This window comes from Carassius carassius, chromosome 43, assembly GCF_963082965.1.
Source record: "Carassius carassius chromosome 43, fCarCar2.1, whole genome shotgun sequence".
Lineage (NCBI taxonomy): Eukaryota > Metazoa > Chordata > Actinopteri > Cypriniformes > Cyprinidae > Carassius > Carassius carassius.
The window spans coordinates 3,797,110-3,824,943 of NC_081797.1; the positions used below are offsets into that span (position 1 = coordinate 3,797,110).

General features: G+C 38.4%; 2 protein-coding genes across 5 annotated transcripts in view; one reads left to right on the forward strand and one right to left on the reverse strand.

Moving 5' to 3' along the window:
• The window catches only part of eps8l2 (EPS8 like 2), a 43,376-nt gene extending 37,174 nt beyond the window's left edge, over positions 1-6,202 (forward strand). For all 3 annotated transcript variants that reach the window (XM_059536433.1, XM_059536434.1, XM_059536432.1), the window contains 10 exons: positions 268-342; positions 1,188-1,336; positions 2,405-2,552; positions 2,630-2,664; positions 3,372-3,477; positions 3,765-3,914; positions 3,996-4,044; positions 4,116-4,293; positions 4,649-4,781; positions 4,859-6,202. In XM_059536433.1, the coding sequence (XP_059392416.1) occupies positions 268-342; positions 1,188-1,336; positions 2,405-2,552; positions 2,630-2,664; positions 3,372-3,477; positions 3,765-3,914; positions 3,996-4,044; positions 4,116-4,293; positions 4,649-4,781; positions 4,859-4,930 (1,095 nt within the window). In that variant the 3' untranslated portion in view covers positions 4,931-6,202. The remainder of the gene's footprint in view (positions 1-267; positions 343-1,187; positions 1,337-2,404; positions 2,553-2,629; positions 2,665-3,371; positions 3,478-3,764; positions 3,915-3,995; positions 4,045-4,115; positions 4,294-4,648; positions 4,782-4,858) is intronic.
• On the reverse strand, positions 5,820-27,561 carry fads2 (fatty acid desaturase 2). 2 transcript variants are annotated; one of them, XM_059536437.1, is made up of 13 exons: positions 27,426-27,561; positions 26,348-26,592; positions 25,187-25,297; positions 17,908-18,105; positions 17,602-17,703; positions 15,786-15,911; positions 15,638-15,698; positions 13,353-13,429; positions 13,147-13,244; positions 11,382-11,478; positions 11,226-11,305; positions 11,015-11,140; positions 5,820-6,398 (listed from the first exon to the last, which is right to left on the reverse strand). In XM_059536437.1, exons 2-13 carry the CDS (start codon positions 26,552-26,554, stop codon positions 6,347-6,349), a joined length of 1,335 nt encoding a protein of 444 aa, XP_059392420.1. In that variant the 5' UTR covers positions 26,555-26,592; positions 27,426-27,561; the 3' UTR covers positions 5,820-6,346. The 2 variants fall into 2 exon arrangements, with proteins under 2 accessions (XP_059392420.1, XP_059392419.1); XM_059536436.1 differs by having other exon boundaries at positions 27,412-27,549.
• Positions 27,562-27,834: the final 273 nt, after the last annotated feature.

Genomic DNA, 27,834 nt, shown 5'->3' on the forward strand with positions numbered 1-27,834 from the left:
AAATACACAATGTTCACAACTCAAGCAAAACTGCTGTGGTTTTATTTAAAAGATCATCTGCACTCAAATGTAAACATTTTATGAGATGCTGAAAAAAAAAACAAGCACATTTCGTTAAGAAAAAAAAGTTGGTTGTTTTTAGTTTACGTGACAATTTATGTAAGGACTGTTTCATGAATGAAATGAAGAGCAGATGTATTTCTGCTCACTTTCATGAAAGAAGCCCATAATGTGAGTGTGTTGACGGTGTGTGTGCGCCCTCTACAGGCCAAACTGAAGAACCACATCCAGAACCCCAGCGCTGCAGAGCTCGTGCACTTCCTGTTTGGCCCTCTGGAGCTGGTGAAGAACTGAACACATGCACAGAAAAAAATAAACACACCTTTAAACTTCTGTTGCTTTTATTACAGAAATTGATGCGTAGAATTACGTTAGACTATATGAATGCTAATGTTACGTACAGCTAAAAGACAAAGTTTTGGATAAAAAAAAGATAATAAAAATTTCTAACCAAATAAATAAAGATAATTAAAAATGCTATAAATAAATGCTAATGTTATTGCTAAAGGACAACTTTTTGGATTTAATAAAAAGAACAGATAATTAAAAACGCAAATAAAAATTAATAAATAAATGCTAAAGTTACCACTAAAAGACATTTTGGATTTAATAAAAAACATATATATATATAAAAAAAATGCGAATACAAATAACCCTAGAACATAAATAAATATTATATATTAGATCTTTTTTTTTTTAGAAATTGATTAAAATTACTACAGACCGACCCAAAACCTTAATGCTAATGCTACTGCAAAGACATTTTATAATATCTTTTATAAAATTGCATTTTATATAAAAAAAATAAAATTACAAAAGAAAAATATATAAGAAAATAATATAAATAACCCTAAATAAATAATCTTAGATTAATCAATAACTGTAAATAAGTTAAATCATTATGAATCATATTTACCTTTGAGAACACCCCAAAAAATTGTCTTTTGACAGTAGCACAATAATATGATAGTAATAATAATCATCATCAACCTGTTTGGTAGAACAACAGAATGCAGTGATGTGTAACAGTTATTTTGCGACGGCTCATTCAGGCCTCATTCAGTCATAATGTGTACACTTTAAACGCAGCTCTTGATTACTAAAAACGTGTTTGTGTGTGAATTCAGATACTGCAGAATTGTGGCGGTCCCGAACTGCCGCGTGCGGTCATCTCTCCTCACCTGTCCCGGGACACAGTGGACTTCCTGAGAGGACACCTGACTCCCAAAGAGATGACCATCTTTGAGCTGCTGGGAGACTGCTGGACGCGGCCCAGGTGATGATTCAGCTGCTGACGATGTGTTACAGGAGAGTGTGTCTGTGGGAAACATTTTGAGAGGATCAGTATCAGATGATGTCATTCCCAAAATTGGCATTTCAATGGTGAAATACACAGGATTACTTAGGTGTTACTCTTTACTGTTAATTGAGCAAATAGTGTTAAGTTTTTCATTTGAGCTGTTTTGACTAGTGATCGACCTATATAGTGGCTGATATTATTATTATTATTATTATTATTATTAGATATATCTTATATCTTTAGAATAAATGAATGAATAAATTCATTTAAAAACAAAATATCTTCCCTCTAGATTAGTGCCAATCATTGTAAATTATATTTTTTTATTTGATCAGATTTAACTAGTGACCAACTGACATGAGTTTTTTTAATGGCTGATACCATTACTATTATTATTACTATTATTATTATTATTTTATATATTCATATAAAACATTACAGGATATATTTTGTTATCTCTTTAGAATAAATAATTTTAAAATATCAAAATAAATATATTTTCTCTAGATTAGCATGAAGCATTGAAAAAAAAAATCATTAGATTTTATGTGTTATTGTGAATTAAATAAATATTGCGTAATATTTTGGATTGAATATTACATAAAAAATTAATATTTTTTATTTTTATTAAATAAATGAAATACTTTTATTTTTATATTGTTATTGGGTATATGTAATGCTATCTCTTTAAAATAAAACAAATCAATCAAAATAAAATATTCTCTTTAGATTAGCATCATAATAACATTGTATTAGTATGTATGTTTTATTGTGAATTCTTTTTTTACATTTTTAAACATTTTTATTTTATTTCAGCCGTGTTTCAAGTAATCAACTGATGTTTTTTAATGGATGAAATTATTATTTTTCTTGTATGAAATAATATGGGATATTTTTGATGGTATCTCTTTAGAATGAATAAATGAATAAAGAAAGAAAGAAAGTGTCAAAATAAAAAATGTTCTGTCTAGACTAGCATCAGTTGTAGAAAAGCTGACCAGTCTGTCTATTGTCTGATTCTGGGCGTGTCTTTGTGTATCTTAGAGCTGATTGGCCGAAAGATCAGTGCGCTCCTCTGTACGTCCCAAAGTTCCGGAACGGCTGGGAGCCTCCGGTGGAACTGTTCCGCTCGTCGCCGTGGGAGACGGAGACCGCCGGTGCACCGGTGCAGACAGAATACAGACCCAAAGAGGTGAGAGCCATAAAAGCGTGTGGAAACCTCCTCTCTGTATTACAGCCATATCATCTTTTCCCTCTTTTCTGTCTCAGTTCTATGGATCACAGTCATCGCTCTCTTCAAACGGGTGAGTTACTTCTCATTCTATATCTCAGAAACGTTCAGGTTTTGATCCGTAGTAAACATTAGAAAAAAGGCACTTCTTGTGTTCAAAAGGTTAAAAACCTTGATTATTTTTTATATGTTTTATACATTATGTTTTAAAAATGATTGAGACCCAACCAAAGAACACCTTCTGCGAATTATTTCATAAGGTCCTTCCAGCAACGGGATCATTTCAACAAGTTTTACTCTGATCTAGAATGAAATTAAATTAGAATTTAAATGAATTGTGTCATTCAAACAAAAATGACTATTTCATCTTTTTTTTTTTTTTTTTTTGCTAAGACTGATACACATTCAGACGATCATCTCATATTTAATCAAAAGAGTTCAGGAACAAATGGTGTGTGTGTTTTTTTTTTTAGTAAATGTCAGGTTTTGGCCAGTTGTCACATTTTATTCATTACAATTTCATTGGGCCAAAACAATGGCATTCCACGAATTTGGTGTTTTAATATTTTTTCACAAGTTCTCATTACCCTGGGTCCCTCATCAAAAACCCAATAGCATTTTTCTATAGGCTCTTGGATTGCTGCAGAAAACTTTGATTTGCTACATATTTTAATCCTGATAACCATCACGACTGATAACTATTTTGATAGTAATGGTAAAAGGAAAGCTTAAGGACTTACGCTCCATGTGAAGATGTTCTTTGTGCTTTGTTTTTTCCAGATCTTTCTCAACGGCTCCTGCTTCTCGCAAGTATGCGAAGATCCGCTACCACTTCGTGGCACGTAACGTAAACGAGCTATCGGTGCTTCAGGACGAAATTCTGGAGGTATGAAGACTGTGACAAATCACATTTAACATCTCAAGCCTTTCTCGAAGACAGCAATGAGATCACATTGAGCTCTAATAGAGATGATTCTCCTGAGAAAACCTTTTCTTCTCAAATCGGCCAACAAACCGATGTCTCAAAAGTCAGAGGTCTCATTATGAACTGTCAGATTCCCAAAAGATGAGCTGATCTGAGCTGCTATGCACATTCCTTTGACAAAAAGCACTTGAAAAATTTGGTGCAATACAAGTTGTGTTCTGAAGGAACTAGTGGTTGTGTGTTTTAAGGTGTTGGAGGATGATAAGCAGTGGTGGAAGCTGAGGAATCGAAGCGGACAAGCGGGATACGTGCCCTATAATATCCTGGATGTGGTGAAACTGGAGGACCCTCAAACTATGATTGACCCGCCGTACAGTCCAGGAATAGCTTACAGTCCGGTAAACACATTTACACAGTATAAAAGCAGAAAAACAAGCCACTAAAAACACTAATGAGTCATTATTTTGTCTCTCACACAGCCGTACCGAGGACAGTCGCCCTCAGGCTCGATGGGCAGTGACAAAGACAGTGAGTTTGAGACAAATACACCAGATAAATACGATCAGATTCTGTCTAACAGGTTTCTTCACTGTCCTCAGGTCACATTCAACATATGGATAAAGTGAACGATGAGCTGCTCATGTTGATCACTGGAAATAAGACTCAACAGCCCACGAGGAACTTCAAGGTGGTGCGTCAGACTACTGTCCCGCTGGCCTTTGACTCCAGCCCGGCCGAGGTCACCACCTGGCTCCAGGCCAAGGGCTTCTCCAAACCGTGAGTCTTCAGAACTATGTATTCAAATACAGTCATTGATTTACTTTAGAATTTATTTAAATGTTTGTTTTTACTGAACTTGATCCTAAACCATAAAATAAAAAGAGCTTTAAATTTAAAAGTCTTGTAAACTATGAAAAATATTCAGATAAAATAAAAAATGTATTTACTGAGAATTCATCAAGCCTTCTACACTATGAAGAATATAAAATAAAAATATTAAAATAAAAATATAGGCGATAGTAAACAAAATGTAATAATAATTAAAAAAATAAAAAAATAAAAGGAACCCATGAAATGCAAAAAGTAAGATAAATGTTGAGAAATAAGTCCAAGCCGTGTGTCTGTCTGTCAGGACGGTGGAGCGTCTGGGCATCCTGACCGGCGCTCAGCTCTTCTCTCTGAATAAAGATCATCTGAAGACTGTGTGTGGAGACGAAGGATCTCGCGTCTACAGCCAGATCACCGTCCAGAAATCCCAACTAGAGGTCAGTGACTCTTCACACAGACTGCTCTCAGCAGCACAGAACTCTTCTCATCTTCTCGTCTTTTCTCTCTCCATCAGAAGAGTCGAGGAGATTCAGAGCTGCAGGAGATCCTCACTAAACAACAAGAGAAAATTTCATCTGCCTCCTAAACACTCACACAGACTGTCAATCAAACAGTCACCTAGCAACAGTAACCGTCAACCAAACCCACCAATGACCAAACAACTAATCCAATATGTTTTTTAATTGTTTATTTATTGTCTGTGCCTTTTATTATCAGTTCATGTACGTTATATACGTTATCTCCTTTATGCTGGAAAATACTTACTACACTTTATTGCACGAAAACAATGGGTGAATCTCACGAAAACATGTACAGGTCATGCTTCAGAATGAGAAGAAAAATTATAAACGATAAAAATAAAGGACCATTAACATTTTATTTTTTGCCCTTTCATGTCATTTTAATTGGACACAGTAGATTAGAAGTTATTCTCAATTATTAAAAAAAATATATATAAAGAATAGCGCTACAGTCACTTGTCACTTCAAAATCAAAATTCTGAAAGAAAAATAACTATTTTAGGACCTTTTTTGCATTTCCATGTCATTTTATCCACAGCTTCTCAAATGCACACCTTTTGAGTTTGTTTCCTTTTTTAAGGAAGGAAGTGGAATGCAATACGTACAGTGCAACAATGTAAATTTAAGCAAAATCCACATCTTTCTTGTAGTGGTTCAATGTGAGCTGTATATGTTGACCGGTGAGATTCACCCGTGTCTGAGTGGAGTCGAAGTTTTCTGGGGTTTGATGTATGATTGCATCTGTGACATTGGTTTTTGAAAGAAACAAATGTAAATAATGTGCTAAATTCAGTTGCATCGTGCATGTTCAGATGCCAAATGAATGAAGCGAGAACAGTTCATTTATCAGCTGGATTCATGCATGTCTTTTTTTATTTGTATAAAGCGCATTTAGAAACTTTGATCTTCCAGGAAGTGGTTTAATCACAATAGAGACTCTTTAAAAGACACAGATGAGATTTAATCAGTTTAATCGGATAACAATAGCAGGAAATCAAATTAAATGTCATATTAAACCAGAAGTACAACCTTTAGTATTATCCTCTGTTAGTTTCTCCAAATGTTATTTATAAAAACCAAATCACTGTATTGCAAATTTCAGAAATAAAGTGACTACCATAAAGATTGTGCCTTAGAAATTACCTTCGAAATATTCAGTGCATCTAGCAACTATGCAAATCGAAAACTCAGCGATTGTAATCCAGCAATCACAAAACGTCCAGGTACATTCATGCACGTTCTTGTACCTTCAGATATGTCCTTTATCAGAAGCGAGACACATCTCAGTCTTTTTAAAACACATTCAAAGTGCTACAATTACCTTCAAATACCCAAAACAAACGTGCTACGTGTCATTTTATCAATCTGATTGACTGGTCTTTTAGTTACGAGACTTTTAAACGCCTAGTCCGCGACGTGCTTGCTCTGATTGGTGGATTCTGCTCAACTTTTCATTTTTCAGTGCAAACAGAAGTGAGGTTTTATTTGTTGAGGTACGCATCCAGCCAGAGTTCTCCAGAATTTTCCAAAGACCTGAGAGGAGAGTAATGGTACAGTTAGTGCTGAAGCATCTGCCAGTGAATGTATGCAAAATATGAATATTGATAAGTATGAATCATTCATATATTGACACTTCATAATCCAATCAATTCCCAAATGGATAAAATCAACTCCCACAATGTTTTTCCTGGTTTCACTTAGTAAATGATACAAACTCTCCTGTTGTGTGTAAAAACTGTGTGTTTGGGGTTAAATCCACCCACATTGGTTTCCATGCAATTTGCTAAATAAAAATAAATAAATAAAATACAATAAAAATGATTATTAATTTACAAACAGAGCCCCCTATTACAACTTGTTAGAGACCAGGGTTCCCTTTCAGTCGGTCACTTTCGACGCCACGTCGGTGACCGACGAATATGGGATATCGCTTCGATAGACCAATCTACTTCGAGTGTAAACTAAACGAGCCAATGCACATTGGCATGCAATTATTGCATCCAGCTGCCGCTGATCACTGCGTGAGTATAAGAAGGCAGCAGGTGCAATGCATACCAGCTTTTCGCTTCGGAGCCGAGTGTTATTATCGATCTCCTCAACTGTGTCTGCTGTGAACTACGAGTTCAGCACGCTCTCGGAAGCTTCGTGTGTTGGCGAGACGGCGCTTCAGCGGCGGTCGTTCCTGTGTCGAGTGGATTGCACACTTCAGGCTGCACTACCCCTGTCATGTTGCAAGCGGCCAATTCCTGTGCGCCTCAGCACTAAAAGAGCATTTCCTAAAGAGCAAATTTCTCTAAAAGAGCTTCACGTTTTACTTTCGTTTGTGGGTGCGGTCGTTACCTGGCAACGGGTGATGGTCACGATCGCTGCCTCACGTGTCTGGGCGTCGAGCACGCTGAGGTGGCTTTCGTGGATGAGTTTTTTTTTTTTTTTTTTAATTTATTTATTTATTTGATAGGGACAATGCACATTAATGAACATCTGCATTGAAACAACAAAAACAGACGTAAACATGGCAGATTATAGCCACAGGGCTAATTTACATACATCCGCAGTCCCTTAATTGGCAAATAACAGAAATACAGAACTTATAACATACAAAATGACAAAAATGAATAAGTTCAAGCAAAGTCAAATAAAAGTCACTTAATGGTCACAAAACTGGTTTGCTTTAAGCCACACTTTGAGTTTGATTTTAAATATAGGAAATGTGGAACATTCCCTTACAGTGATGGGGATACTGTTCCATAACTTACAAGCCTACACAGACAGAGCATTTTGTCCAAAGGCTGTTCTTCTGAAAGGCACCTCACAGTCACCTCTAGTGGAAGCCCGTGTCCTGGCACCACGGTGAGTCTTTAATTTAAAGAAATCCGACATGGGAGATGGGGCTAATCCATTTAACACTTTGTAAACAAAACAGGCATATTTAAAATGTTTAAAATTCTCTAGACTTAATAGATTATGTGTTTGTAATATATTACAAATATGGAAGGAAATAGTTTTTTTATCAAAGACTTTTAAGGCATTTTTATAGAGTGATTCTATTGATTTGAGTGTGTTCATACCAGTCAATGTCCAACTTTTACAACAATATTCAATATGTGATAAAATCATAGAATGTAGAAAGACCTTAGCAGCCCCAAATGGTATAAATTGACGGATTTGTTTAAAATTTCGTAGATTTAATTTTACTGTACTCTATTCTTTTTACATGTTTTTTAAAACTTAATGTGGAATCAAGGGTCACACCAAGGTATTTGAATTCCGAGACGATTTCTAATTCTTGTTTAATGTCGCGGGACTGTTTAGTGAACATCATACAAACTGTCTTTTTAGTATTGAGTAGCAGACAGGATTAAAAAAGCCATTCATTTACAGGGACCAAAGCGGAGGTCAGGATGGCAGAAGCCTCTTGAACACTTTTTGCACTTGTGTAGATGACTGCGTCATCAGCATACATTTGAAATTCAACATCAACACAAGTGTTTGGAAGGTCATTTATATATAAAGAAAATAATAAGGGACCGAGTATTGACCCTTGAGGCACACCAACGGGGACATCTAGGAAAGACGATTTGACACTGTTAATGTTAACACACTGTTTTCTTGAGTCCAAATACGATTTAATCCATTGAATGGCATTTGAGGAAAAGTTAAAATATGTCAATTTAGATAATAAAATCTCATGATTAACAGTGTCAAATGCTTTTTTTAAATCTAAAAACACAGCACCGACACAAGCACTATTGTCCAATTTACTTTTTACTTTTTCTACAAACAAACTGTTGGCAAATTCAGTTGAATGATTGGTGCGGAACCCAAATTGCATCGGATGCAAGGGGGAGTGGCCTTTATTTAGATGCTCATTTATAATTTTAGCAACCCACCTCTCAGCGACTTTGGAGACCACTGGAAGGATACTGATTGGTCGGTAGTTGGCTACATTTAATTTATCACCAGATTTAAAGATTGGTGTGACTAAGGCCATTTTCCAGAAGGATGGAACAATTCTCTGCTTGAATGATAAATTGATCATATATGTTATTTGAGCAATTAAGGAGTCTTTACATAATTTTAGAGAATGTGAATCGAACCCATAAGCATCCTTTGCTTTGGAACTCTTAAGCGATCCAATGATGTTGTCTACCTCCTGCTCTGTTATTTCACACAAATTGAACACAGGCTTGGAAGGATCAATGGGTCTAGTTATTTTCTCAGGTGGCTCAAACAGTTCAGTTATCTCCCTAACAGATTTAGAAAAATATTGGTTAAATTCATTTGAAAGAGAATTTGGGTTATTTACTACAGCATTGTTAATTTTGAGTTCAAAGTCTTCAATTGATTCTTTCTTTTGTCTACCAAGTAATTTGTTGAGATTTTGCCAGATCTTTTTGCCATTCCCTTTTGCATTAGTGATAATATCCATGAAGAATTTTGCTTTTGCCTTTCGCATATAGTTAGTGACTTTATTTCTTAAGGATGTAAATTTTTGCCTATCTATTGTAAGACCTGATTTTAATGATTTTTTAAGTTGCACATCCCTCTCCTTCATTAATTTCCTACACTCATCATTTAACCAAGGTAACAACTTTCCTTTTCTCTTATTATGGCTTCCTCTTTTGGTAAAATTTAACATTACTTGATTGATTTTAGACTGAAACAGATTACTACAATTCTCTATGTCCTCACTTTGATTTAATTCACTCCAATCGGTTTCTTGCAAAGCCGCCGCAAAGTTTGGCATTTGGTTTTTTGGAATAGCATTATACACAGTATGACTGTGTGAAACTTTGAAACGTCTTTTTGTGAGCTTTCTTGAAAAAAAGTAAGCATTGTGATCTGATAAGCCTGTCATAAAGTTAAATGTTTTTGTAATTCTTTCAGGTCGATTGACAAAAAGTAAATCTATTAATGTTTTGGAATGTGAAGTTATCCGAGTGGGCCGTTCCAGTCATGTTCTCACTGCGGGAATATGACCATCTCGGAGCTGCGAACCAGACTCCGCTACCTTTAGGGGGGCGGAGTCCCGTTGCTGCGGCCGCGATCTGGGGCTCGTTCTGGCGGCCGACAGACGAGAACCACTTCCGGCAGTAGAGCGGGTGATTTGAGGGTCACAGTGGTGGCAAACCCAGCAGGGAACCAACCCTTTGGGGACCACCACTCCTCTTGCACCTCCGATCCAGTGGAGCAACCCACGGAACACGCTGGGCCCTCTTCAAAGAGCGTACCAGTGGTATCCAGTGGTATCCAGTGGGACTCCCCCCCCCCCCCCCCCCCCCCCGACCGGATGTCGACCTCAGCATCGGAGGGAGAGCTGTCAGAGCTGTCAGACCGTCGTGGCGTCGAGAGTGACCGACTGAAAGGGAATTGTCGGTTACGTATGGTAACCCTCGTTCCCTGAAGGAGGGAACGGAGATGCCACATCCCGTCGCCATGGTTGCTGTACCGCCGCTGAGCGAAAAACTGGTATGCATTGCACCTGCTGCCTTCTTATACTCACGCAGCGATCAGCGGCAGCTGGATGCAATAATTGCATGCCAGTGTGCATTGGCTCGTTTAGTTTACACTCGAAGTAGATTGGTCTATCGAAGCGATATCCCATATTCGTCGGTCCCCGACGTGGCATCTCCGTTCCCTACTTCAGGGAACAAGGGTTACCATAAGTAACAGAGACATTTTTATAGTTAGCTAAAAATAAAAAATAAAATAAATAATAATAATTACTTGAAATAATTTAAACTTTAATTACTAAAATAACTAATATATATATATATATATATATATATTTTTTTTTTAATGACTACTTATAGTGATGCTAACTAGGGTGCAAATTACTACAATAAATACAAGTATAAATCATATCTTGCGTTATTTGTAATTAGTTTAAATAGTATTTACTGTTATTAGTACCTCCTCTGCCTTTTGATATTTAAAGAAAAAAATGTGAGTAATATTTTCCAGCGCTGCAACAGTCTATTAACTGTGATCCAAAAAAACTAACAAAAAAGAGCTTTGGCAGATTTTTTGACTAAAACTCAACTAGATAAACATTGAGTGTTTCAAGTTAGTCTTAAATTTCATAAGCTCTCATGTTTTTCATATTTTAGTGTTTGACAAGCTACAATAAGGTTTTTTTTTCATCATACCTGACGATGTCCGCAAAGGCCTCATACAAGCTCTTCTCTTGGTACTTGACTCCGTATTTGTCACACAATGCTCGCACGCGAGGAGCGGCGCGCCAGTAATTGTGCCGAGGCATCGTGGGAAAGAGACTGGGAAAAGAACAAATCACAGCTGTGAAATGCAGAAGATAATGTGAAGCCATTTTTGCACCGAAACTACTTCCGTTCTTCTTACTGGTGCTCGATCTGAAAGTTGAGGTGTCCACTGAACCAGTCGTTGAAGAAGGATTGCTCGATGTTACAGGTTGCATCCAGCTAAACGACAGAAACACAGAGTTGGCGTGCTAGAAAGACTTCAAACCCAGTGCGGCCGTGACAGCTCAGAAAGTACCTGCATGTTAAGCCAGTCTTGGTGTTTCTCGTAGTCGATGTCCATGGGAATGTGGCTCATCTGGGTCACCCACACAAACCAGTGACTCTCCATGACCCTGCGGCCCACAGGAACACATTCACACCACAGTCATGCGACTAGTCAAAACATTATATTTAGTGCTGTCAAATGATTAATCGCATTCAAATAAAAGTTTTTGCTTACATAATATATTTTGCTTACACAATAATAGTGTATTATGTATATTTATTATGTATATATAAATACACACACATACAGTATATATTTTGATATATAGTAGGTTCCTGTGGCTCAGTGGCATGAATGAAAGTGAAAAGTGAAAGTGAAAGTGAAGTGACATTCAGCCAAGTATGGTGACCCATACTCGGAATTTGTGGAATGTACTGTAAGTCGCTTTAGATAAATGTGTCTGCTAAATACATAAATGTAAATACATTATATAAACATAACATATTTTTCTTAAAAATATACATGCATGTGTTTGTATTTATATATACATAATAAATATACACAGTACACACATACATTATGTAAACAAAAACGTTTATTTTGGATGTGATTAATCATAGACAGCTCTAAATATGTGTAAAATAAAAACAAAGTCAAGTCAAGTCAAAGCTAAAATCCACATAAATGGTTGACTGTAATTCCATAATAAAAGGTATGTCGTACAATACTTTGTGGAGCAATAATCGATGTTTAGCTATGTTTACTTGTCACCAAATAATGCTGATAATTGAATTGATGGCTCACTCAGATTCATGTAAACACCTCAATCAATTCAACGGAGTACAAATCGAATGAAATTGATTAATTGGGTGACGTACACTTGTAATAATTTGATTAACGGGAAAAAAAAAATCATGCTTGATATATGGGTGTCGCGATATACTGTTACTGACGATAATCGTGATATTTAAACAGTGAAATCGTGTTAACTGGGGGTGTCACAATACACCGGTATGGAGTATATATTATGGAGCGCTAAACACTCACATGTAATTTCTTTCATTTGTACTCAAAACCAGAGGGCGCCCTCGGAAAGAAAATCCTTTATAGCTTGTATATAAAGGTCACATAACCCCAGGAAACCAATTTCTAAAGCTCGATAGTCCACTAGAAAAAAAAAAAAACTCTAGAGAGGAGGTTTTTGATTAATACATGCACTATATTACATATGCTTTAAATAACCTGGTAGTGATGACTTCATTATTTAATGTCTGTTTAAATAAATCTGTCATGAAAACTATACATTTTGGTATCTGTGATTGGTAAAAGTGACTTACACCAAATTTATCTTCCACCAATTTGATATGTATTTTTTCCCCCTTGACCTCCAATATGTTTTATAATAAAACTGAAACTCATTGATCAGAAATCAGATCTCTCTCTCTCTCGCGCGCACGTGCGCGCACATACGCACGCACACACGCACACACACGCACACACACACACGCACACACACACACACACACACACACACACACACACACAGCAGTGTGTAACAATAAACCATAGTACTTTGATTTTTATTATAATATTGAATGACTTTATTCATATAACAAAGTATTTCCAAAAATAATATGGTTGTACTATGGTAAGTGCCCCCGACACAAGCTTAATAGGACTTCGATAATTTTTTGGTAAGTTAAAGAAAAGCTTGGCATTTTATGGTACAAGTGCAAAAAATATGGTACTACCTTAAGTTTAAAGCAGAAGTAGTAAATGAAATGATTATTTGTACCTCACGATATTAAACAGAAGCACCGCCCACAGCACACCGTAGAACTGCGTGTAACACAGGAAGTAACGAACGTAGTAACTTATACACCACATAAGGTCCTAAAACAGATAAGACGAGAAGAGATAAGATAAGGGCAGAGAAAGTGCTGTAAAATCACATTCAGCTGCATAAACATGGAACGAGTCAAAGCAGTCATGGTAACCTACCACCCAAAGACCATGTACGATCATATTCTGAATGATCTGGAACTGGAAATACACGGGAATGAGCAGAGGAGGTCCAACTGAGAAATAATAACAGAAGATTCTATCATAACTAGTCCTGTAGAACAGAACATCTGTGAAAATCATAATCTACACACAACCACACATTTTGTGCTAATTTGAAAGAGAAATTAGCAAAACAGACATGATAAAATATTCTAAATGGGACTCTTGATGATAATAGAACACACTTTCAAATTATGAATGTTATGTACAGCTGTAAATTTATAAATATTAAATTTATAGTATATAGTAAACTGATATATTTATACATATATATATATATATATATATATATATATGTATATATATATATATATATATATATATATATATATATACAGGTGTGGGTCATATAATTAGAATATCATCAAAAAGTTGATTTATTTCACTAATTCCATTCAAAAAGTGACAAATGTTTATTTCTTTTAATTTTGATGATTATAACTGACAACTAAGGAAAATCCCAAATTCAGTATCTCAGAAAATTTATAAAATCAATTAAGACCAATACAAAGAAAGGATTTTTTGAAATCTTGGCCAACTAAAAAGTATAAAAATTAAAAGTATGAGCATGTACAGCACTCAATAATTAGTTGGGGCTCCTTTTGCCTGAATTACTGCAGCAGTGCGGCGTGGCATCAGTCTGTGGTACTGCTCAGGTGTTATGAGAGCCCAGGTTGCTCTGATAGTGGCCTTCAGCTCTTCATCATTGTTGGGTCTGGCATATCGCATCTTCCTCTTCACAATACCCCATAGATTTTCTTTGAGTTTGCTGGCCAATTAAGAACAGGGATACCATGGTCCTTAAACCAGGTACTGGTAGCTTTGGCACTGTGTGCAGGTGCCAAGTCCTGTTGGAAAATGAAATCTGCATCTCCATAAAGTTGGTCAGCAGCAGGAAGCATGAAGTGCTCTAAAACTTGCTGGTATACGGCTGTGTTGACCTTGGACCTCAGAAAACACAGTGGACCAACACCAGCCTGACCAACATGACATGGAACCCCAAACCATCACTGACTGTGGAAACTTTACACTGAACCTCAAGCAACATGGATTGTGTGCCTCTCCTCTCTTCCTCCAGACTCTGGGGCCCTGATTTCCAAAGGAAACGCAAAATTTACTTTCATCAGAGAACATAACTTTGGACCACTCAGCAGCAGTCCAGTCCTTTTTGTCTTTAGATGCTTCTGACACTGTCTGTTGTTCAAGAGTGGCTAGACACAAGGAATGCGACAGCTGAAACCCATGTCTTGCATACGTCTGGGCATAGTGGTTCTTGAAGCACTGACTCCAGCTGCAGTCCACTCTTTGTGAATCTCCCCCACATTTTTGAATGGGTTTTGTTTCACAATCCTCTCCAGGGTGCGGTTATCCCTATTGCTTGTACACTTTTTTTTCTACCACATCTTTTCCTTCCCTTCGCCTCTCTATTAATGTGCCTGGACACAGAGCTCTGTGAACAGCTAGCCTCTTTTGCAATGACCTTTTGTGTCTTGTCCTCCTTGTGCAAGGTGTCAATGGTCGTCTTTTGGACAACTGTCAATTCAGTAGTCTTTCCCATGTTTATGTAGCCTACAGAACTAGACTGAGAGACCATTTAAAGGCCTTTGCAGGTGTTTTAAGTTAATTAACTGATTAGACTGTGGCACCAGGTGTCTTCAATATTGAACCTTTTCACAATATTCTAATTTTCTGAGATACTGAATTTGGGATTTTCCATAGTTGTCAGTTATAAACATAAAAACTAAAAGAAATAAACATTTGAAATATATCAGTCTGTGTGTAATGGATAAATATAATACACAAGTTCCACTTTTTGAATGGAATTAGTGAAATAAATCAACTTTTTGATGATATTCTAATTATATGACCAGCACCTGTATATATATATATATATATATATATATATATTTAATACTATTGAAATATAATATATAACTATTTTAAAATAATAAACTTTATAATAAATTATATATCATATACTAAAATGCCACTGAAGGACAAAATAATATGTTTTTACATAATAACTAGTAAGTTTTAAATAATAGTAAATTTTACATAAATAAGTTACATTTTTTATTTATATACTGTATTTCAAATTTCGAATGAATATTTAAATATAGGCAATATTTAATTGTTTATTTGCAATCCAAATTAAGATATAAATTCCAGTAGGAATCTTGTAAACATTCCTGTAGTAGATGCTGTGCCATAAAGCGACTTACTGAAGAAGAAGTACTTGTGCTGATGGTTGTAAGGCAGATTCTTGATCTTTTTAATGCCATACTGTAGTAAAGACAGACAGAAAGAGTCCAATTAGATCCAATCATGTATTTTCTTCACGTATGCATCATGCGGATGGTGTGTTCGTACCTCCACAGGCTGCACTTTTCCCACTACAAAGGCATTGAGCATGTTGACGTCTGGGTCCTTTTTGAAAATGTTGGGTTTAGCGTGATGCTGGAAGTGGCGGTGGTTCCACCAGCCCGCCGATGCTCCCTGAGGAATTACATTTTTGTATTTTCAGTGAATTATATTTACATATATTTATCTTATAAATATTCAATATAACTGTTTACATGTGCATTTGTGATCAAAAAATGCACGGTTTTGTATAGTCAATCTACATTTGACTATACAAAACCGTGTAGTCTACATCATATATCTACATCATATATCTACATCATATATCTATATATAATTCCAAGTGTTTAATTGAGTGGATTAAACACGTCGCACAACGTTGTTTCTCTCGCGTTGCGTTTTTAAACTATTAGTTCACCCAAAAATTAAAATAACCCCATGATTAACTTATGTCAAGCATCCTAGATCTATATGACTTTCTTTTTTCAGACAAATGTCATTGGAGTTATTTAAAAAAAATGTCCTGGTTCTTCGAAGCTTTATGATGGTGGTCGAGATTTAAAATAAATAAATAAATAAATGCAATGCAATAAAGTGATGCAATGAAAAAAAAACTATATTTAAACTTCATAAACCATAATCTCTGGCTGCCGCTAACTATGTGCTAAACTCATCAGTTTGCATCAGAATGTATTGACTGTTAAAAATTGTAAAAGTCGTTATAAATGGATGAGTTTGACTCGTCTTTTTCAGTGTCACCCTTGTGAAGTTTGACTTTCATAAACTGTATCTCAAAAAAAGTAGTTTTTTTAAAATGAATCCCAAGTTGTTTCATGTTGATGTCAACATGAAACATTAGCATATTGCCAGCCCACTTTTTGGTCTTTTCGCTTGGTCTGAACGAAAATGCTAATTCATTCTTTGCCACTAGGTGCTGCTTCTGAAGCGGTAAAATAGCGGTTTTCCTGGTAACGCTGTACACAAAGCAGCATTACGCTCACAAACACTGCTTTATCAAGCATCACAGGCTAATGACGAAATTAATCTGAGCCCAATCGGACAAATCACTGCAGATTAGCATCACGCAAAGGAGGGGTTTGGAAAAATTAATCATTGAGCAAATCGTCTGGGAGTCGTCGAGCAAGTAATGTAAAAATACATGCATATTTTAAGAAAATTAAAGTGTTTTTTGACCTTGCATACATGTCAACCTGTTGTTGGGGACTCCCAAAACTAAAATATGAACCTTTCATAACCCATAATAGGGAAACATTGCTATAAAGAGATAATCTTTTCCTCTGTGGTTTTTCAGAGCCTCGCGCTACGGTTTTTAGATGCTGTGGGAAGTTTGAATATTAAAACTGTGTCTTGAAATCCTTCCTTCTTTTCCTTTTGGATGCTACTTTTCAGCGTTTCACATTGTTGCTTTTAAAAAACACGAAACATCATTACAAATGGATGTTTTGTTCCACAGACTTTTTAACGTCTCAGACCATGTTTTTAAGATGCTAAGTGAAGTTTAACTTTTAAAACAATGTCTAAAATCCTGCCCTGTTTTCTAGTTGAATACTATTGTTCAGAGGATGTTTTTGAATCATGGATTTTTCAAAATCAGAAGAAGAGGCTTTGGTTTACTTTGCATTACCTCAACGGAAATGGTTACAAAATGACAAGAAAACTTAAGAGTTACAGCTGTGAAACCTGAAAAACAACATTTGACCACAAACCAACTGATTGAAAATATCCTACATCTAGGCTAATGAGCTGTATTCCTGGAACCATCTTTAATCATTTTTAGTGAAGACTGGACATGATATATTGGTACCTTCAGGTGTCCGATGACAAATTTGTGCAATAAGTGATCCCATCGTGAGTTTTTGAACACGGACAGATGACCGAAGTCATGCTGCAACCATCCAGCCTGCGACTACAGACAAACAATCAAAACAAATAAAAAACATGAACATTTACATCGTTGAGTTTTGCATAAAGACGTTTCCAGTTATGCTCTTTACAAGAGAACACCTTGTTGACCAGCTAACGGTAACTAAGCTAGTTAAGCACACCACCATCATCCAAAGATTTTGGTTACAAATTCTGCTGCTCTTTTTAAACACAGTTTAATGAATACCTGTGCGGTAGCCAGTATAACAGCCACTATGGCTGTGTTAATCCAGCCGGTTCCAAAGTACCACAGCATCATCAGGGCAATGGCCTCCAGGAGCAGGATGTGACCCAGATGCAGGATGAAAAACAGGGGCTGGGTTTTGAAACACCCCTCAGCCTCAAGGCACTCACGAAGGGCTCGGAAATCCTCCACAAGAGCCCCCTGAGAGAAAACGGTAAAAGGTAAAATGACAACAAATACAGTCCTCTATGGCCATGTTCACACTGCAAAGGTAGTGACAATTGCATTTATATGCAGCGGTGAATCGACTTTCATGACCTGAATTTTAATGTGTGATCATACAGTAGTTGAATCACTCAGTGAAAGCCAAATTGGAGTATGTGACTCATGTCTTCGGGCAAAGGTTAATCTGAGCGGTTCATTGCTTTTTGTGCTTTAATGTCACACTCAAAGTCAACAAGCTGTTATTTGGGTGTCTGGGAAGTGGAATTACTGCCTGACAGTCATTCTGTGAAGTGAAGGTCATGATCCAGAGCTCATAAAATAAACATAGCTGCTTTCTGGAATCAAACACATTGTGCAGCACAGTATTAAATTGATAACGCCTTTTAAACAGCAATACAATTCCTCAGTTTGAACAGATTTGAATTTAGAAGTAGAATTAAAATTGAAAATGAAATAAAAAAGCAATTATGACTTTTCATTTCACAATTACGACTTTTGTCACAATTCTGAGGAAAAAAACATCAGAATTCAAGATATATGCCATGAGTATGTAATTTAATAGTAATTTTAGAAAAGAGAAGTTCATCATTTGCGTTTACACGACAGCAATGTAGTCAAAAATGGAAAAGTTTTTCTATTGCATTAAAAAATTTCACATATACTGTCAGGGCTCAGGTTTGATCTGTCTCTTTCTCCTGGAGGAGCCTTTGTTTTTGTTTCTGTTTGCACGTGCCGGCCAAGATCAGCTGTTCGCATTTTGCGATTGCCGTGGTTGTGCATGTGTTGATTGTTTTGTTTTTCACTTGCGCGTGCCAGCCGCATTCATCTGATTGCGCTTTGCAATCAGTGCGGTTTTGTATGCGTTCTCAGCTGTTTGTCATTTCCTCATTTATTTTTTTCCTTATTTAAATCTAATGTTTTCTCTTTGTCTTTGCCAGTGTGTTTTGTTGTTGATGCTTTTTACACGTTTCTTGTTTTGATTCATCAGTTATAGTTTTGTATTTTCTGGACTGTCTATGCTCCTTGGCCAGTGGTCTGTTCATCGGGACTTTTGGATTTTTGCTCTGGATTATTATCTAGATTTGTGGATCTCTTTGAATCTGCCTGGGCTATCATCTTTAATGACCATCGCCTGAGGAACTTTCACATGCTCGTCACACTGTGGATGCCTTGGTTGCACGAGTTACTGAGCTCTCGGACAAGTTACGCTATCTTTGGCCCGTCGATCTCAATGTTTCATCTGCAGCACCCCAACAGGCCACTGGTCATGAGCCACGTATTACCCCTCCTGTTTATGCTGGTGAACCAACTAATTGTCGTTCATTTCTTATTCAGTGTGAAGTAGTTTTTTCACTTCAACCCCAGACTTACGCATTAGACAGATCCAGAGTGGCTTACGTGATTTCTCTTCTGGCTGGACACGCCCGCGACTGGGGTACTGCCATATTGGACTCACGCTCTTTGTGCTGTGATGATTTTAAATCATTCAAAGCCGAGATGATAAAAGTATTTGACAGATCCGTGTTTTGCAAAGAGGCTTCTCGGCAATTGGCTTCGCTGCGTCAAGGCAAGAGGTCAGTTGCTGATTACTCTATTGAATTTAAGACTCTTGCAGCTACAAGTGAGTGGAACTCAGCGGCCCTGGTGGCTCATTTTTTGGATGGATTAGTGGCGGATATTAAGGACGAGATCTACGCACGTGACCCTCCGGACCTGCTTGACGATATTTAGGGCTGGGCGATATATCGAATATTAGCGATAATATCGGAATAATTTTGACGACGATGTACAATTTGAATATATCGGGAATATCGAATATTTCAAATTCAAGCATACTTTCCCAAAAGAACGCGCCGAATGTCCAAAAAAGGAACCTGCCCCTCTACTACGAGAGCTGTAATGATAGCGGTTGCCAGATAACAAGAGTTTAAATCTCCGAATCAGAGCTCCACTGTTACAAGGATACATTTTCTGCCCGGTGTTTGCTTATTTTGAGCAATCTGGCAAACATGCGCACGTGCTCACTCCTCATTGCGGAAGAGCCGCCGCCGATAATCTGAAAATGAAAGCGTCGTTCAGCCGGTCTGTGTTCTGTCGTGAGATCTCAACTGTATTGTTTGCGTTTGTGATCGCAAAATAAATGCACTTACTCGACCGCTGATGTTTGAATAGAGAAACATAGGCTATGGCCATTTGGAATTACTATTGGGGAATTTCACTGATATGTTTACCAGTTTCCATAATATAGACAGAGAAAATGCAAAAGTCTTTGGTATTCATTTATATATATTTATATATAAGAAATAGCTATGTGCTTCAGCAACTAGCTCCCCATCTAAGAGGGTTTTTAGTGTCAGTAAGAACATAGTTTCATGTCACAGAGCTTCTCTTAAAACCACAGACAGTTGACAGACTTGTGTTCTTAGCTTAAAAACTTGTTAAAAAAATTAAAATAAAATACTTATCCCAGTTGCATAGTTTAAATTGTGAATTGCATGCACTAAAAAGTTGACAGAATGCACTTTCTGTAACTGTTACTTAATTTGCACTGCTTCAGTTACATATAGGCCTACATGTATTCATTTAATAAAAAAAATTAAGTAAGTGATCTCTTGGTCTAGATTTTTTAACTGCTTAAATTAGCTGTTTAGTCTAATTTTTTTTTTTTTAATGGGCAAAAGAAAATCATGTTTTATTTTTTATTATTTAAATGCAAATGCAAACATATTGAGATATATATCGAATATCGTAAAAAATGTGACAATATCGAGATATCATTTTTTTTGTATATCGCCCAGCCCTAACGATATTATTGATCTCGCTATTCGTTTGGATTCCCGTATGGAATTGAGACGTAAAGTTCGGGGAAATACCAGCTGGATGCGGCCAGAACCGTCTGTTTCCTCCTCTGCTTTCCGAGCTCCTGAATCGTCTGACCTTGAGCCTATGCAGCTGGGGAGAATGCGTCTTACTGCTGAGGAGAAACAACGCTGACTTTTAAAGGGGCTTTGTTTATATTGTGGCGGTCATGGTCATATTGCTGCCGTCTGTCCGTTAAAAGCCAACGCCCACCAGTAAACAGGAGAATTCTGGCGGGCGGTACTTAAATTTCTCCATCAGAGGGTTCTCGTACTCTCATTCCTGCTTCAGTGTTACTGAATGGCTCGGTCATTAAATGCTCTGTGTTAATTGATTAGGGTGCGGAGGGGAATTTTATTGATGTTGAATAGGCTCATCACTATGGCTTGCCCATTCATTCCCTTTCCTCTCCTCTCACCGTTCACTCCCTTAATGGACAGCAGCTCATGGCAGTTACTCAGATCACTGGTCCGGTGAGTTTGATTACCTCTGGTAACCACCGGGAGGAAATAGAATTTTATTTATTTAATTCCCCTTCTGTTTCTAATGTATTAGGTCATCCTTGGTTTTCTCTACATAACCCACATATTAACTGGGCTGAGAATTTAATTCTTTCTTGGAGTTCTCGCTGTCATGCTGCTTGTCTTGTGTCTGCTCCGTCTTCTGTTGTTTGTTCTGTGTTGCAGGAGGAGGAGGTGGATCTTTCCCTGATCCCTGGCATGTACCACGATCTGCATGCAGTCTTCAGTCGGTCCCGAGCTGCCTCTCTTCCTCCCTATCGACCGTATGATTGTGCTATTGATCTTCTTCCCGGCACTTCTCCTCCTCGCGGACGTCTTTTCTCTTTGTCTGCACCCGAGCGGGTGGCCATGGAGAAGTATTTATCAGATTCTCTAGCAGCAGGTTTGATTCGTCCCTCTTCCTCTCCAGCAGGAGCAGGGTTCTTTTTCGTGAAGAAGGAAGGCTCTTTGCGCCCCTGCATTGACTATCGTGGGCTGAATGACATAACTGTTAAGAACAGGTAACCCCTGCCTCTTATGTCTACAGCCTTCGAGGTCCAGCGGGGTGCAAAGTTCTTCACGAAATTGGATCAACACAATGCTTATCATCTAGTTCGGATTAGGGAGGGGGGTGAATGGAAGACAGCTTTTAACACGACCACCGGGCATTTTGAATATCTCGTTTTACCTTTTGGGCTTTCCAATGCCCCAGCCGTCTTCCAAGCGCTCGTCAATGACGTGCTGAGAGATATGATTAACGACTTTGTCTTTGTGTACCTGGATAATATTTTAATTTTTTCTCAATCATTCCAGATGCAAGTCCAGCACGTCAGACGAGTGCTTCAGCGGTTGTTGGAGAATCAATTGTTCGTGAAGGCGGAGAAGTGTACTTTTCCCACCCAGTCGGTTTCGTTCTTGGGGTCGATCATCTCGGCGGAGGGGAATCTCATGGACCCTGTGAAGGTTGGAGCTGTCTCTGACTGGCCGGTACCTGGCTCAAGAAAAGCTTTACAACAGTTTTTGGGCTTTCCCAATTTCTATAGGCGTTTAATTAGAAATTTCAGCCAGGTAGCGGCCCCTCTGACAGCATTAACCTCCACCAAATTTTATGACAAAATGTATTGAAATGAAATTATGACATCGGCAACAGAGAGCTGCTGGCAGTACACTTGGCTTTGGGAGAGTGGCGTCACTGGTTGGAGGGGACGATAATTCCATTTCTGGTGTGGACTGATCATAGAAATCTGCAGTATATTCAATCGGCCAAACGGCTGAACTCCAGACAGGCTCGTTGGGCACTGTTTTTTTGATGCTTCAACTGTGTTGTCTTACAGACCGGCTTACAGTGGGGTCACTCTTCTAAACTCACGTGTCATCCTGGTGTGAGGAGGTCGCTGGCAGCCATCCGTCAGCGTTTTTGGTGGCCGGCCATGGCTGAGGACATCCGTCGGTTCAGGGTGCTTGTGAGGTTTGTGCTCAAAACAAATCTTCCAATCAACCTCCCGTTGGTCTGCTTCATCCCCTCCCTATTCCTTCCCACCCCTGGTCACATATTGCCCTGGATTTTGTTACTGGTTTCCCTCCATCCAGCGTCAATACGGTGGTCCTTACTGTTGTGGATCGCTTTTCTAAGGCGGTTCACTTCATTCCCCTTCCTAAACTCCCTTCGGCTAGGGAGACGGCCCGGGTGGTCATTGACCACGTCTTCCGGATTCATGGTCTTCCGGAGAATGTGGTCTCTGACAGGGGGCCCCAGTTCGTGTCCCAATTTTGGAGGCAATTCTGTTGACGACTGGGTGCCTCCGCCAGTCTGTCCTCAAGATTCCATCCACAGACCAACGGCCAAACCGAGCGTGCAAACCACGATCTCGAGCGGATGCTCCGATGCCTGGCTTCCCATAACCTCTCCTCCTGGAGTCAGCAGCTAACTTGGGCTGAATATGCCCATAACTCCTTGCCGTTGTCCTCTACTGGGCTTTCCCCGTTCATGTGTTGTCTTGGTTATCAACCCCCTCTGTTTCCTTCCCAGGCTGCTGAGGCCGCAGTTCCCTCAGTCCAGGCATTTATGCAGCGCTGTTATCGTACCTGGAGGAGGGCCAGGGAAGCGTTGGTCCGGTCTGGGGGACGCACTAAAAGAGCTGCTGACCGCCGTCGGACTGTGGCACCCAGGTATGTTTGTGGGCAAAGGGTGTGGCTGTCTACCAAAGATCTGCCACTTCGGGTTCCCTCCCGTAAGTTGGCACCCAAATTTATAGGGCCTTATTCCATTGTCAAGGTGGTCAGTCCAGAGGCGGTGTGTCCATCCTGTCTTTCACTTTTCTCATGTTAAACCTGTTCTACGTTCTTCCCATTCTCATGTTTCTACCCCCCCCCTCCTCTCCTGATGATTGAGGGCACTCCAGCCTTAATCGTCAGGCGGATTGTTGATTCCAGGCGCCGTGGACGGGGTTTTCAATATTTAGTGGATTGGGAAGGCTACGGTCCGGAAGAGAGATCTTGGGTCCCAGCTCGGGACATTCTGGATCGCTCGCTCATCGTGGAGTTTCATCGTCGTCAGTCTCCCTCGACCAGGAGTATGCAGGGTGGCGTTCCTGGGAGGGGGTGGTACTGTCAGGGCTCAGGTTTGATCTGTCTCTTTTTCCTGGAGGAGCCTTTGTTTTTGTTTCTGTTTGCACGTGCCGGCCAAGATCAGCGGTTCGCACTTTGCGATCGGCGTGGTTGTGCACGTGTTGATTGTTTTGTTTTTCACTTGCGTGTACCAGCCGCATTCAGCTGATTGCGCTTTGCAATCAGCGCGGTTGTGTATGCGTTCTCAGCTGTTTGTCATTTCCTTATTTATTTTTTTCCTTATTTAAATCTCGTTTTCTCTTTGTCTTTGCCAGTGTGTTTTGTTGTTGACGCTTTTTACGCGTTTCTTGTTTTGATTCATCAGTTATAGTTTCTTTTTTTTTCTGCCCAGTTATTTCAACTGCTGTCTGGACTGTCTATGCTCCTTGGCCAGTGGTCTGTTCATCGGGACTTTTGGATTTTTGCTCTGGATTATTATTTAGATTTGTGGATCTCTTTGAATCTGCCTGGGCTATCATCTTTAATGACCATCGCCTGATTCTGACTACCGCTCGCCTGGAACATATCTGTTTGGACTCTGATCTCCTCTATTGAGTTCTGGGATTGTGGATCTGGAATTCAGCAGTTTGATTTATCACTGAATAAAACTCTTGTTGCATTTCTACTGCATCTGGGTCCTTCATTTCAGCGACAACGTTTTCAAAATGATTCACGTTTCCACTAACACTGTATTACGTATGCCAGGCCAGTAGTTGGTGCTGTCACCTTGTTAGTAAACTAATATTGGTGAAGTAAATCCACACTTTGTTGAAGAAGCATTAGCAAACTATTCAGCGGCAACAACAGTACCATATTCTCCACCATTGTTGTGCATGTTTGTTCGCAGTTGCCTTTAAAATCGACACGTAATGTACTACGCACGCACATGACTTACAGAAACACAGATGCAAGCAATTCCCAGAATGCAATGACCTGATAACTTTCTCTGAATTGTAATTCAGTAAATTCCTGTCACCCCAATTTGAATTTCAACTCAACTTCCTGTGTAACGTGGTTATAAGTGCATCCTCCTAACCAGATTAATGGAAATTCAACCAGCTGTCATGCTTCAGTAAAGTCTCTGTACTCACATTTTTCTGGCGGTCTTGACTGGGTTCAGATGCCTCAAGTTCCCCAATTAACAACGGCTTCATGTATTTCCTCACAAGCTGAAGATTTGGATGAAACGCATTAAATGCGTCCTGTCACAACAGAGTCAACATTGATGATTGTTATTTTATTCTTTTCTGAAACAATTACAACAACACTGAAATATACAACTGCTTAAATAAGCAGCTACCTAGACAGCATTATGGGCCCTTAGAAACACATGCCTTAAATACCCCAGAATGCTGTCTAGTTTGTAATATTTGAATATTAATGCACATTAATATTTGCAGGATTAATTATTCTTATTAACATTTTTTGTACGATGCCTACAAATTATGGTTTTGACTATCTAATACTACAGAACATTTGGCCATCGTGTATGGAGAAATAAAAGTAGGTAGTTTTTTTCACCCTGTAAAAAAAGCACGATCTTTTCGGGTAAGATGTTAAACCAAGGTCCTGACTCACTCACTTCTCGTAAAGTAAGGATGTTTCCTGGTGTCCTGGCTAAATTCCCTCCACTGATGTCAATCATGCCCTCGTAATAATCCCTGTCAACTTGATTGGCTCTCTCTCTCCTCTCCACCTGTAACCTGTAACTGGTGTGTGGTAAGTGCACTGGCACCATTGCACTGTGGCTGCCGTCACATCATCCAGGTGGATACTGCACACTGGTGGTGGTTGTGGAGAGATGCCCACATATGATTGTAAAGTGCTTTGGGTGTACACCAATACACAATATAAGCACTATATAAATGCCTAATTTATTTAGAATTCTGTCTTTTTTCTCACAACTTAGAGTTCATATTTCACAGTTCTAAATTTATATCCCACAATTCTGACATTTACTTTTTTTTTTTTTTTGCCACAAAACAAAAATAAAAAGTTAATGTAACTTTCCACAATTCTGATTTTTCTTTTTTGGCATTTTATGTAGCATTTTATCCACAAGTCTAGCAGCTCAATAAGGCTTTGTTTTACAATAATACAGTCTACAAAAATATGTAAATAAAAAGGGTGCCTAGGAAGGTAGCTCACTAGATTATGAGACACAGGCATTGCTTTGCAGCAATGTGATGTATAGAAAAGTTCTTCTGTGTGTGTTAAATGTACTGTAAATGTATTGATGCTGAGTGTTTCACCGTGGCATCTTCTCCAGCATAGTGTCCGATGATCCTCAGTCCTCCGGGGTGTCTCTTCACCCACTGGCTCACATTATAAACCTTCCTTTCCACCACGATCCACTGATCTCCAGACTTAGTGTGTTTCTGCACCTCCTCCCAGGTGTACGTTCCGAACCTCCCATTGGTACCGGCGATCCGGTCCGTCTGCTGTCCTCCACCGCCCATCGCTGATCAAACGCTGACTGACTGCTGCTTACTTTGCACTGTAAGACCAAGTAATTCAATTTAATATTTCATATGGTTTATCAAAATGACAAAACATGAAACAAATTGCATTTAATGATCACTTCTGCCATTAATTCTGCACTATTTAATGTACAAAAAGGTGCCATCTAAATTGCATTTCAAGTCTACATCAATGTAAAACCAGCCATTCCCAAAAATTATGCCCAATAAACGCTTGAGGTAGGGCACTCACTATCTTATGAGACAAAGCCCATTGTTCACCATTGTGCAGGATTCATATTCACACTGCAAAATGTTTTGTCAGGTAATCAAAAGCTGTTAGGTCAAAAAAATATGAAGTAATATTACAAGAATCAACCTGAAAACATTAGGTTACACCAATGAAAGTCGTTTTAGGGTCAGGCCTGAAATAACACCGTTTTCACTTTTTATAGTGCACTGAAATACAACTCGTCTGTAGGAATGAAACAATACTCAAATAATCTCATTAATTATGCAAAGAAAGCCTGAAATACATGCTGAAATACACATACCGAAAGATTTTGCTTGCTTCCTTATTTTTTGCGTTAGTGACATCTGTTAATGTGTTTTTTTCCGACTTTGCATGACAAAGAAACATGCAAACAAAGCAGGAATAAAAGCATTGCAAAAAACAAAAAAACAACCCTAGATTCTTCAGAAATGCTTATTTGAACATTTCAAATAAATAAACTGTTAAATCTTACATTGAAAACGAAAAATCATCCTTTCTTTTAATTAAAGAAAATGAACGCATGCTGTCATTGCATACAGTGTTACGTAACATGAGACAAAAGAAAGAAAGAAAATACACTTACAATAATTAACTCACCCTCTCTGCAGAAACTTCACACACTCATACGGTGTGTGTGATGATAAAGAGAAGCAGACGAGAGGCTCATACTGTCTTATACAATCTCTTCATCACTTGTACTTCTGATGATTTCAGAACAGATCATTCGAGAGCCATCAGCCAATCAGGGCGCGACTCTGCGCCGGTCTCGCGAACGAGCAGCCAATAGGAAGAGAGGGAGAACTTTGGAAGGGTGTGGAGAGCGCGGAGATAAAGAAGAGTTTACTCAGGTTCGAGTGCCACATTACATCCAGCCGGCAAAGTGCAGTCATGCTGAAACTATATCAGTCATCTTAACAAAAATAGAATGGAAAACTGCTACATTAGAAACCTATTAATTGTTTATAAGTCATTTAACTTAGCATACAGAGTGAAAATGTATAATAGT

Coding starts and splice junctions, on each gene's coding strand:
- fads2 (XM_059536437.1), bottom strand. CDS start 26,554: ATGGGCGGTGGAGGACAGCAGACGGACCGGATCGCCGGTACCAATGGG. Junction 25,298..26,347: donor ATGCTGGAGAAGATGCCACG/GTGAAACACTCA, acceptor CTGTTGTGACAG/GACGCATTTAATGCGTTTCA. Junction 17,704..17,907: donor TTATACTGGCTACCGCACAG/GTATTCATTAAA, acceptor GTTTGTCTGTAG/TCGCAGGCTGGATGGTTGCA.